We start from the raw sequence: 12,500 nt of genomic DNA, 5'->3' as shown, positions 1-12,500 counted from the left end.
TACAAAAAAATCTCGCAGTACATCCACTCATGTTATCAACAATTACGGGAAAACAATACTTCAACCAGCGTTGCTCTGCCTTGACACCTTGTCACCAGATGGCGCAACTGTTCACACGTGTACCTGAGGGATGCTACGGCATGGGAGACTAAAAGTGTCGTGTTTGTGTCATTTACAGCGTACTGATCGTAGTGATGCGATGCGTACCCAAGCTCACTGCCTACGTCCAAATAAAAGTGACTACGGGGACAAAGGCATCCCGGCGCCTGCTGCAGCAGGCGGGGAGCTCACGTGCTCACTACCGCTCGCTTCGGTGCATGGAACCAGAAGGCCGTGCCTGCTTTGCGGGAAACCGTGTAGCCGCCTAGGGGCAATACGGACGCTACTTCCTCATGAGGGGGCACATGACCCCTCGGTCAGACGCATAGACACGGGCCAGGGGAGTTAGAATTTCCTGCTAGGAATAACTAATGCGCAGTTCACTGTTCCTGCACTTACATCTCTATAGAAAAAAATTGGAGTGGTTTAGCTCTGGTTAAACGTGGTTGGTTGCGAAAGCAATACAATGCAGAAGCAGTAGAGCAACTAGATTCAGATATGAACTCTTCGTCGGTGACTTCCATGGCAAGACTCCTCGAGCGCGGCACGACCGGCTCCTCCTGGCTGCGGTGGAGAAAGCAAGTTGACGTCACGCGTCGCCGTAGCAACGGAGAGGCTGGCGTCACACCATCTGTTAGGCGCGGCGGCGGCTCCTCGAGGAGCAGGGAGGGTCTACGGACCACGCTACGAGCCGTTAGACCTGGCGTAGTATTGCTCTCGCAATAAAAAATCTGCGACTAGTTAAATGCTTAAGCTCCTTCGACAGCAACAGCGATGGTGGGCCATCGTGGAAGAGTGCCGCACTAAGTTCCGCTGTGCTGCTCTCAGCGAGAAAGGCTTCTTACGGCGCTCCGGCCATCTATAGGTGCTCTCACAAAACCTTCGTCGGTTCGTTTGCTGGTGTCCAGAATACTGTGTGACGCCTATGAGCACCTGCCGAACAAGGTGCAAGCCAGTTTTGCTTCTCCCAAGGGCAAGTTAGGGCTTACGAAAAGAGGGAGATTGCAGTGAAGATTGTATTCATTGTATCACAGGTGGATGCTTGTTGGCAGCGGGGATGACCGCATCTCCCGCTTGCAAGGAGTACGCTCACACCACTAAGCCGCCGCTGTGGCGCTCTTTTGCATATGACGAGCTTTCAATTGCTTTCACAGTGCTAGCTTCTCACGCTACGATGGCACATCGGACGCCGCTGTTCACTTCAACGCGGCAGTATATCTGTGTTCTCGCAGCTATCCCGCTCTTCGCACTGCTCTACGTGGCATGGGAGCACCGACAGAGAGGCCACCGCCGCTCACTTTGGGACCCCGTGGCGTCAGTGTTCGCCTTCAACTTGGTAAGCCTCCGGACGTCTCAAACACGTACCGGCAAAGAGGTTTCTGCTAGAGAGGTAGTACGATCTAATTTACGCAAAAAAATTCGATCACTGCTCGTTGATTTCTGAAAAGATTACGATTGTGTCCCTCAGCTCAAGCTATTGCACGGCCGCAATCCACATTAGATAAAACTTAAGGCACTGGCTCAGACGTGCTATGCCTTCTTTTTGAAATATAGTGAAGCTTCCTTTCTAGCAACAATCGCTGTCAGCACGTGTTTTTCAACAGATTGATTTCAGAAATTTACAGAAATAGAAAACAAGTCATCAGGTGCAATACCGGGTTCAGTCCTTCACCTGGTCATCTTCTTTTAATACTCGTACATTAATTATTTAAACGCATATTTAAACGCAATATAAACGCATTGAAATTACTTGCAGTAAAGCGTGACAAGATCTTGGCTTATCTAACGCACACTTCGCGTGCAGTGCCCTCTCGATCTAAGCTCCAAACACGTTAACTACGTGCCTCTTACGCATATTAAAATTTAAACTCAAGTTTCACCTATCCTTAATTGCTGCTCACGTGTACAGAATCGTTATCAAATCGTGAAACTAGAGTCAAACTAATGTGAAATTGGCGTCACTGAACGAACCGCCAAAAACCTATTTGTTTCATGCCACCGGTATCCTGGGAACCTTCCATCTCACTCCCAACTCGGTATCTTAGGCCGCATCTCTCTTTATGAGCGCTGCCTCATGAAGACTTTCACATATAAAAGCTCTCGCAGATAACCAGCTTGATTTGGCTGCCTCAAATGGTAATTTGTCTTCGTCGAGGGGGTTGCGTAAAGGGAGAAACCATACAATAAATGACTGACCCTTTTAGAATTAGCTTTTTCCCTATACAACTGTATATTTGAGCCGTATTTCCAGTGGAGTTTGGTATTTATTTATTTATTTAAATACCCTCAGGGCCCGAAGGCATTAAAGAGGGGAGTGGGAAAGATATACGTTGTATAAGGTACAGTGGTGCAGGAAAACAAAATAGAAAAAATTATAACGCGGCGAAAAGCGAGAAAAAAAATAAGGCAAAAATAAAAGGGGAAAAAGAACAAGTGAGGCAAAAACAAAGAATATTTCCGGCAGACAGCAATATGACAGCGAGAACCAACGCAAAGAAAATTGACTAAAATATACGGCAGTCCTAAAGGCATTTGGGTCAGTAATATCGGCAATGAGCCTGGGAAGGTTGTTCCAACTGTTAGAAGTGTTAGGGACAAACGAATAGAAAGCGTGCTTGGTATGACATGAACGAACACCTACTTTGTGAGTATGAACAGTGCGACCTGAAACATATGTAGGGGTAGTTAGTAGACGGTTCTTAAAGGGAAGCTGAAATGGTTTTTTGAGAAGTCGAGGTTATTCAAGAATTCGAATCTATCAAGCTTCTAGATAAAGCATGCAAAGCATTCTTGCACTAGCATTTAAGATGGTTACATAATCATCGATTAAAACCGCGACGATGTTTAGGCTTCTCCTCACTACGTTGGAGGAGTGCAAGGAAACTCGGCAGTGACGTCATTATTGCCGAAATTTCAGATCTCTGCTGCTTGCGCCTGCATGCTGCTGTGCGTCGTCAGATGGCGTCAAACAATGCAATGTGAGCTTCACGTTCGATGGCGTCGGTTTTCTTCCATGGAATAGCAGTTCCTTCGCTGGAAACGTAGTGCCGTCATGCGTGACGTCATTATCGGGGCCTCTGCCTGCCACTGCGCACGTCAGAGAAGCTGAACGCCGACGACAACTTCACTCCGCGATTACGCCACCATTTCAAATGCTAGAGCAAAACGATTTCGCAGGCTTTACGTGCACATTTTGCACATTCGGCAACCTTCAACTCATCGAATTCTAAAACCGCTACGGTTGCCCTTTAAAGGTGCAGTGAAGAGGACTCTGAACTCGTCTTTTTGCCGCGGGAACTCGACCTACACGTTCTGAGCATTATTAGAAACTGCGACTTATTGCCCTGTGTGGACACTTTCCCTAATTAAATCGAGTTAACGTCCCGCTCCCGCCTTTATTTTTTGAATTCTCCCCGTACGGTGGGCGGAGTCGACCAAAGACAGACAGACAGATTTATTTGACATCATGTGTACACAATGTCGGGAACATGGGCAAAAAGCCGGAAAAAGCGCGGCTTGACAGGGCCCATGTTCCCTATTAATAAAGGCTACATATGTCATGAATTCTGGTAACAAACACAATTTGACAACAGCAACGATTAGGAAATGGTACAAAGATCACCTTTAAAAAACATAGTTTCGCATTCAATTCGACATAGGAGTATGAAGTAGCAATGAGGGTTACTAAGAAAGTCAATTTGGAATACAAGTGATTCAGATATGTTACAATAATAATGCTTATGAATAGTTTACAATTCAACATAACAATATGAAGTAGCAATCAAAAATGCAAAACAGAATTTGGAAAATACAAAACTATCACAAATTATTACAGTTCAAATCAAACAGTGTGAAAAAGTTTACCACACAGTCATTTATCGCTGGACACAAATGATCATGTAATATTGCCGAGTGAGTTGAGTAATGATGGCAGTCTGTAACTTAGTGCCTGGGTTCCGTGTTAGTTCGTGTTTTTGGAATGTACCATGTTTCGTTATGCCGGGTATCGTAAACGGTAATATTTCTTGTGAGGTTAGATAGCTCATGAAATAAATTATTACCCTGTTTTTTGCTTCCTATAAGTCGCCTAAGGAGTAAGTCATTGTATATGCAATTCATGGTGGCTATGGAAAGTCTTTTAAAAAGTGGTTCTGTGTGAGCGAGGCGCGGTGCGTTAGCAATTGCACGGACAGCTTTCTGTTGTAATAATAACAGCTTAGTAATGTTAGTTGCGTTGGTGGTACCCCAGACCAGGTGGCAATAGTTAATATGCGATAAAAAAAGTGAATTATATATTAGCACCTTAATGGCCCGTGGTAAGAAAAAGCGTAATCTTGTTAATATGCCTACACCTTTCGCAAGTTTTTTAAGAATGAGTTGGACGTGATTAATCCATGTTAGGTGTGCATCAAATATAACTCCAAGACTTTTTATGTACGGAACAAGTTTAATGGTCGATGTACCTATGACGAGGTCACTGTTAATGAAGGGGTTTTTATTTTTCGCTTGAAATAACACGGCCTTAGTTTTAGTGCTATTAATAGAAAGTGAGTTGAATATGCTCCATTCGTGTAATTTACTTAGGAAATTATTGCAGCGTGGCACAAGATCATTAGGATCGGAAGAAGTAAAAAACAGGCTAGCATCGTCAGCATATACAATGAATTTCGCAGTATTATCAATGTTTGTGATGTCGTTAATGTACAGATTAAACAGTAAGGGCCCAAGAATACTTTATTGTGGTATCCCAGAATTAATTTCCATGATGTCAGAGGTGTAAGTGTTGATGATAACCCGCTGGCTGCGATGCTGTAGGTATGATCTCAGTAGATCTAGAAATACTCCTCTAAACCCATAAAGCTCAAGTTTCTTTAATAATGTTTTATGATTACTGCTATTGAATGCTTTTGAAAAGTCAACAAAAACACCTAGAGTTAAAAGTTTGTTTTCTATTGCCTTCAGAATTAGTTCTTTTTGGGTTAAAAGTGCCAACTCTGCTGAACGACCTTTGCGGAATCCAAATTGAGAATTCGTCAGTATGTTATGTTTATCAGAAAATGTAGTCATCCTGTAATTAATTAACTTTTCTATGCCTTTTGAGAATACTGGAAGGATACATATTGGTCTGTAGTGGGACATTTCTTTTTTATCGCCACCTTTATAAAGAACGCTAACTTTTGCTAGCTTCATTGCTTCAGGAAATATGCCTTGCGTAAAGCAGATATTATAGATATGCGTAAGGACGGGAGCTAGGATATGTATGACGTACTTGACTGGTCCGATTTGTAGATCATCGCAATCTCGGGACCTGCTGTTATGGAACATTAGGAACGTGTTTTGGATTTCATCGGCACAGGTAGGCTCCAAAAATGCGTGAAGCTCAACGCGTGGAGTGCCTTCCAGCCAGCTCCAAGGGGGCTTTGCTTTCGCTTTATTTTGTTTTTTAGGTTTCCGTGAATAAATGGTTTCATTCGCAGATAATATAGCCGCAAAATAAGCCCGCAGAAATAAAAATACGTGCGGACTATTTGCTACTACGGATTACTACGTATTACTCCGCCGATGGCAGAGCGGCAAGCCGCCACGGGACTGGGGAAAGGCACTCCACGCGTTGGTCGACTCCGCCCACCGTACGGGGAGAATTAAAAAAAAAAGGCGGGAGCCGGACGTTACCTCGATCTAATTAGGGAAATCGGCCGCACAGGGCAATAAAGCGAAGTTTCTAAGAATGCTGGGAACGTGTACATCGAGTTCCCGTGGCAAAAAGACTGAGTTCAGATTCCTCTTCACTGCACCTTTAAGGACAGGATTGCAGTAATAGATCTTATGAAATAGGCATAAGCGAGAAGTTTTTCTGCGGAGTGAAAAGTGATTGTCACTCTGAGTGACTGTCACTCAGACGAATTTCTTCATTCCGCTTGTGTTTACCGTGATTGATTTCTGGGGCTGTCGACGTCCATCCTTATCATTGCCATCACTGGCGCAGGTGTGGTCGGACAGCGAGGGGCTTCTAGCGGGTGTTCTACTCCTGGGCCTGGTCCGTCACGGGTGGCCGCCGCTGGTGGCGCTGCTGGCGCTGCGCGCGGCGTTCCGCTGCCTGTGCGCCCTCTGCACACGCTTGGCCGCCATGGCGCTGTTTGCAGCCTGTGCCAAGCCGCGTCCGAGGGCAGCATGGCTCGGCCGTGAGTGCCTGCTATGGTAGTGAAGAAGCGAACGAACACAGGAGCGTTTTTCTCGCTCAGGCTGTCGAGGCCGGTGGGAGCACCTGCTTGTGTACATACATCAGTTGCACGTTGATGTCGACTAATGTGTGGTGAAGCTCAACACTGGATGCGTCCTATAGTGTGACCGGTACGCGACAACGCACAGTAGCTTTGCTAACTCAGCTCGGAAGGGATGGGACGAAACAATAGTTTGCTGTAGAAGGCATTGCTGCTTGCCCTCCAATATACCCGCACCCGGACGAAGCACTGTATGTTCCCTCGTCAATTTGCATAGAGGTGTCTGTCTGCTGCGGTCGTATCCTTTGAGCACAATGCGAAACGAGGAAGTCGACAGCGCATGGAATAATTTTTGGTTTGGTTATTCGGGTTTACCGTCCCAAAGCGACTCAGGCTGTGAGGGACGCCGCAGTGAAGGGCTTCGGAAATTTCGACCACCTGGGGTTCTTTAACGTGCACTGACATCGCACAGCACACGGGCCTCTAGAATTTCGCCTCCATCGAAATTCAGCCGCCGCGGCCGTGATCGAACCCGCGTCTTTCGGGTCAGCATCCGAGCGTCGTAACCACTGAGACACCGCGGCGGGGCAGGAATAATTTTTCCAATGCAGCATTCAAGCAGATGGCTAGCAGAGCATTATGGCTCAGGAACAATAGACGCTGTTCCCGCCAGCGTTTATAGATCCATAAACGTTGGTTCCCGCAGTGTTAAACCTGGCGGCGCTGCCCTTGCCTGCGGCCGTGGCGTGCATCGCGTCGTTGCTGGACGGCCCCGTGCTGCCCCTGTTCACGCTGCCCGTCTTTCTGCCGACCTTCCCCAGGCCCGGCTGCTTCTGGCCTCCGGTGAGTAAAAATAAATTTGTAACTTGGTTTTTGAGGAAATGAAATGGCGCAGTATCTGTCCCACATACGTATATCGGCGGACACATGAACCGCGCCGTAAGGGAAGGGAGGAAGGTGGGGGTGAAAGAAGAAAGAGAAAAAGAGGTGCCGTAGTGGAGGTCTCCGGAATAATTTCGACCGCGTGGGGATCTTTAACGTGCACTGACATCACACAGCGCCTCTTGCGTTTCGCCTCCAACCGGTGAGTCCCCCTCGCGGCCATTCGGGCTTCGCTTGCGAACAGTAGGAAGACCCCCCCCCCCCCCCCTCCTCCCTTTTCCTTTCGGAAAAAAAGTGAAAGCGATGACAGTCCCCGCATGACAAGGATCAGCTGCTGCCCGCTAGTAGCATATCGTCATCGGCCTGCCGGTCTTTAAGGTTGAGACTGACAACAGCGCGAACGCTGTACACTGTTCATTCGTCAGCTGTCCTGCTAGAATGCTCCCGTTGCGAACACGGAACCTTATTTTGGTTATAATTATGGCAAAAACCAGCAGGAAAGACGAGTTCACAAGAGGAAGGAGTAGACAGGGCGACCTTCGTGCTGGTGTTTTGCATATTCATGCACCAGCTGGCCCATCATGCTACGCTTCTTCAGTGCTTATTTCTGTCATTTCACGATGTGTTGTGCATACATTAACAAGAATATAAAGATCGGTTGCAACATGAAAATGATGCAGATAAAACGCACCCTGCAAACCACACGGCTGCTGCTGCGACTCTGTGAGGACTGCGCTTGGAACGCCACTGGGAGGAAACGCGTCGGACGTTCATGGTGTTCAGTCGCAGCCAGTCCCCCTAGCGTTGGCCTGAACGACCCACTGCCGCTCCATTTAAACGTTGCTCACATTTGCCTGCTCACCGGGGCTGGTTCGCGAGCAGATAAAGGGGACTTCTCGCACGTTGGCTCGAGCCTCGGAACATATGACACGGAATTTTGGGTCCTAGGAACGCGCAGCGGCGGCGAAATTTAATATATACGAAAGAAGTGTTCTCAGGCTTTCAGTGTTGTTCTCCAAAAGAGCCAGAACTAAATGTACACAAAAACCTAGGGAAACTAGGTTTTCGTATACGTTTCGTATATAAAATGCGGAAACCTAGGGCGCAATACAGTAGAGTATTTACTCGAATGTAACGAGATTGTTTTTGCCAGAAATGGAGGGAGCAATCAGCCCTTGCGTATAATCGAATATTCCCGTTTAAATCGAACATTAGGAGGATACAAAGCGCACTATGACGTATTTATTCGTATACTGCTCGGCCCTAAATTTCGGGAGACGGAACAAAAAGCAAGAAACAAATGCAGCATTGATTAACCAGCGAAGCTACAAGCCACAAATACAGGTCAACACATATCACAGCAGTGGCCGAGCAGTCAGAAACTCGTCGCTGGAGACGGCACATTCGCAGCCTCATCCTGAGGAAATGCGATAGAATATGCTCGGCTTGAAAGCATCTTAAAGACATTTCCTTCTATGAAAGCTCGGCAGACTCCCCCAGCGTTCGTTGAGGGAGTCTGACGCAGTATGAGCAGTATGACGCTTCGTGTGGATGGGAAGCTTGGCGCTGCTATTGCGAGCGAAAAGGCGATCTCCGGAGCTACAGTTTCGCCGAAGGAGAAGAACTTTATTTTACACCGATGTAGGAGGCCCCCTAATCCCTGCCCCTGGCGCGCAGGCTCAAGGGGCGGGGGCCTCCGCGACTAAAGACAGGCGAAGTTGCAGCGATTCTTCGCGGCTTCCGTCGCCAGGCGGATGACTTGTTGCTGGTCGGCGGGGGACTCGCTTCGCAGCAAGGCCTCACAGGCATCTCTACTTTCAATGTTCTTCCTGACGCCTGAGGAGTCAGGACATTGCCAGATTATACGATCAAGAGTGCCCCTATCTCCCCAGATTTTACAGTTATCATCAGGTCTATCTTCTATTCAAGTGAGGAACAACCAGACTGGATTTGGGAAATTCCCATCTTGCAGGCGTCACCAAGCGACAACCTCTCTGTTCCGTAAAGTTCGGTCCGGTGGTGGCAGAGACCTTCTTTCAACTCTATAGCGCTCGACGATCGCAGTGTAGGTTTCCGCGTGCTCATCCAGTCCCTGACAGTCGGGAGGCTCTACGATTACCCGGAAGTAGAGAGCTAGGGCTAATTCGTGTGCCGCCTCATTGCCTGGGGGACTGATTCGTGTGCGGGAGTCCGGAACATCGTAATTTTAAGGTTCAATTCCGAACTTTCTAAAATTTTGTTTTCCTCTTTCGAGACCCTTGCTTTGCAAAATTCCAGAAAGCCGTTTTTCTATCGCTAATTAGGATGTTTGCTTTCGTTCCACCGCAAGCGAGCGCTATTGCAACGTCCTCAGCTGTATGTTTCGGCCGCTAATGGATGCGGCGGCGACTGGTACGCCACGACCGTTGACCACCGTGGAGACTGCCGCCCCCGACTTTCCACTAGCCGCGTCTACATAGGCGACTTCTTCAGGTTTCTTATTTTCCATGAGCTTCGTAAGCGCTTCCGCCTTTTTTTGTCTCCGTTCACTGTTATTGGTCGTTTGCACGTTTTTGGGAAGAGGGAATACGAGTAGGTTTTCGCGACATTTCAGGGGAACATCGGTGTTGTCGCTGGCACCCCTGTCTGGCAGCAGCTCCACCCAGCCCAGGATGGTTTTGCCTGTGTTCGTTCGGCTCAATCTTTCTAGGTGCGCCATATGCACCGCTTCCGCCAATTCGGTATCGCTATCTGACGCACTTTTCGGCGGCATCGAACTGACGGAATTTTCCGTAGGCTCTACGCAAGACGACACATTTAAGTGTTGCCGAGAACGGCCACCGACGTTCGGGAGGCATCACTCGCCGTTCGGTTGAGCGACTGAACAAGTTTCGTTTTTATACACAAACTGAGCGAGCGACGACAAGGGGGAAACCAACACTACTCCGAACAGCTACTGGAGCTCACCATGTTTTGGAAGTTAGGACGCCGTAAATACCCGCTTCCCCACAAGACACTCACAAGACATCAGGCAACTACACGGAGACGGCTACAAACAAACTCATACCCAAGTCGCTACATATAGAAAAAGATTTGGCCTACGCAATACACTCCAGAATGCGCGTGGTGCGGAGAGATAGCCACCCTCTACCACTCCATGTGGGGCTGTCGGGCGAGCCCGATAGAGCCGAAAGTTACAAACCCGTCAGTCGAGCAGTGGGAGGAGCTTCTGTCCAGCTCCGAACCGCAAGATCAGCTTGCGCTGGTTAAGCGGGCCGAGGAGGCAGCAAGAACCAATGGGATCCTGTACCTAGGAACACCATCTGCTGCTCAAGGCCCCAACCCCCAAACCCCGTCCCTTTTTGCGGAGTAAAGTTTTATACTACTACTATACACACAGGCGCCTAAAGCACGCGGTCGACGCGGTGACGGCGCGGCGGGACTCCGTGCTTATGTCCTTGTCGGTCTGACCTGATTACCTTTTGCGCAGCTCTCCTAAAGCAGAAAGGGCGCTTGGCAGCCACTTGTTGAAGCGGTTTTGTTCGTAAAGTTATCCCTATCTTTCCGCACGTTGCGGCATTGTTCCTCACGGTACATTCCTGCTTTCATTTTGGTGCGAAAGCTCTACTGCAGGCGTACCAACCCCGAGCAAGAATCTTTTCTTTCTTGTCTTGGGCTCCGAACTAACCCGAGTTTACCCGAGTAAGCTCGGGTTAGTTCGAAGGAGTGTCGCGCCGGCTGTAGCCAATGGGAGGAGGGCGTCATGATAACCTGCCCAGCGGAAAGTGAGCAAATTGACCACCGTGGCAGGTGGCAGTTAAATTAATGATTGGTCGTGAGACATTGGTCCAGAAGAGCATACATGGTCCGCACAATCCCCACTGGTGGCTTTGATAGAAACAGTCACCTCCCAGAGCAGTGGCGCATCTCTTGACCGCTGCGCCACTGCGATGGTAGTGATATCAGGACTCTCCGCCATCTACGAATCTTAAGTACAGAATGACCAGTTATGCATATATGAGCATTAGCCCAGTAAGGCTATCGCGTCATACACTTAAGGCAGATGTTAAGTGTTCCCTCCAACTGAATGATGAACACATGCTTTCGCACGTCTCCTCGATTTAATTCCGTTAAACTCCTACCATTTTTTTCTTCACGCACTCACAAAGCCGACCTTTGCTCTACAATCGTGCTATTTTTTTCCGTTTCGCACTCACAAAGTCGTTACGAACATGATCGCTTTACATTCTGGTAACTACGGTGGCCAAGTGTTGCCGCAAGCTTTGTTTTATTTACTTCTTAAATGGTGCGGCTCTTGCATGGTCACCAGGCCTCCTAATTATCATTTCCTGTTTGGTACATGGATCGAGTAATTGATTAATGGCCGGTACAGAGGCTTTCAGATTGTGCTCCAAAATTCCCGATCCCGTGCGGGCGATTATACGGCGTTCAGGACTTTCACGGCGGCGAACTGCCATTATTAAGAAAGTTCTGAATAGTTCCTACATGGAGGGCGCCTTTCAGTCTGCATAGAATGAGGTCTTTTGATCCCGACGACTGCCCGGTGAACTTGCGGCAACCGCCGGTGCGGACATTCTTTTTTGAGGCAAGCGTGCTTCTCTCGCCCCTTACAAAAAAAGTTTAGACAGTCTATAGAGTGTCTATAGACTTCTGTCTATAAAGTCTATAGACTGTCTAAAAAGAAACCTTAGACAGCAGTCTATAGGCAGTACAAATGCCATATACAGTCTATAGACAATCTATAGATTTATGGCCATACACTTTTAGTAGACTTTCGTCTATAGACAGTGTATAGAATGTGAATAGACAAAAAGCAATATCTATAGGAAGTCAATAGAGTCAATAAGAGGTCTACAGACTGTCTATGGACCTTTTTTATAAGGGATTTTGTGGTTCACCTGCCGTCGCCACTGCGTGCTGTCGTCTGCAGGAGCTCGGTAGGCGAAGTGCAGCTGCTGGGAGCGGGCCCCGAAGTGAGCATGAAGCGGAGATGGTGATCGCTACTCGGTGCAATTCCCCACGACCCCGCTTCTAGGCGTAAAGGTGACGCCAGTGATCGGGCGAAACGAAACAGTAACAGCGTCGTGTGCACCAGCGGAACAGGACTCGCTAGAAGCGAACACGTTTAAAATACGTGAAAAAATGGGTATGGGGTTTTAGTATGTTGTTAGTGTAAGAAAAGTGTACTTTTGAAACTATCTACTTAAATCGTCTGAAGTATGCTTCAATTCTAAGAAACGGGCAGCCCACGTAAACACATTTGTAGCTCACTTAAAGCTGCCTTTGAAAAAACTAGTC

The 12,500-nt window shown here is 47.9% G+C and overlaps 1 protein-coding gene across 2 annotated transcripts in view; it reads left to right on the top strand.

The window, feature by feature from the left end:
* The window catches only part of LOC149327467 (pecanex-like protein 4), a 132,932-nt gene that overhangs the window by 62,114 nt on the left and 58,318 nt on the right, over positions 1–12,500 (top strand). For both annotated transcript variants that reach the window (XM_089565155.1, XM_089565154.1), the window contains exons 8-10: positions 1,332–1,435; positions 6,086–6,281; positions 7,027–7,163. In XM_089565155.1, coding sequence (XP_089421281.1) covers positions 1,332–1,435; positions 6,086–6,281; positions 7,027–7,163 — 437 coding nt within the window. The remainder of the gene's footprint in view (positions 1–1,331; positions 1,436–6,085; positions 6,282–7,026; positions 7,164–12,500) is intronic.

This window comes from Amblyomma mixtum, chromosome 10, assembly GCF_055824585.1.
Source record: "Amblyomma mixtum isolate Tamu chromosome 10, ASM5582458v1, whole genome shotgun sequence".
Taxonomy (NCBI): domain Eukaryota; kingdom Metazoa; phylum Arthropoda; class Arachnida; order Ixodida; family Ixodidae; genus Amblyomma; species Amblyomma mixtum.
This window is presented reverse-complemented; position numbering and strand designations above follow the sequence as displayed.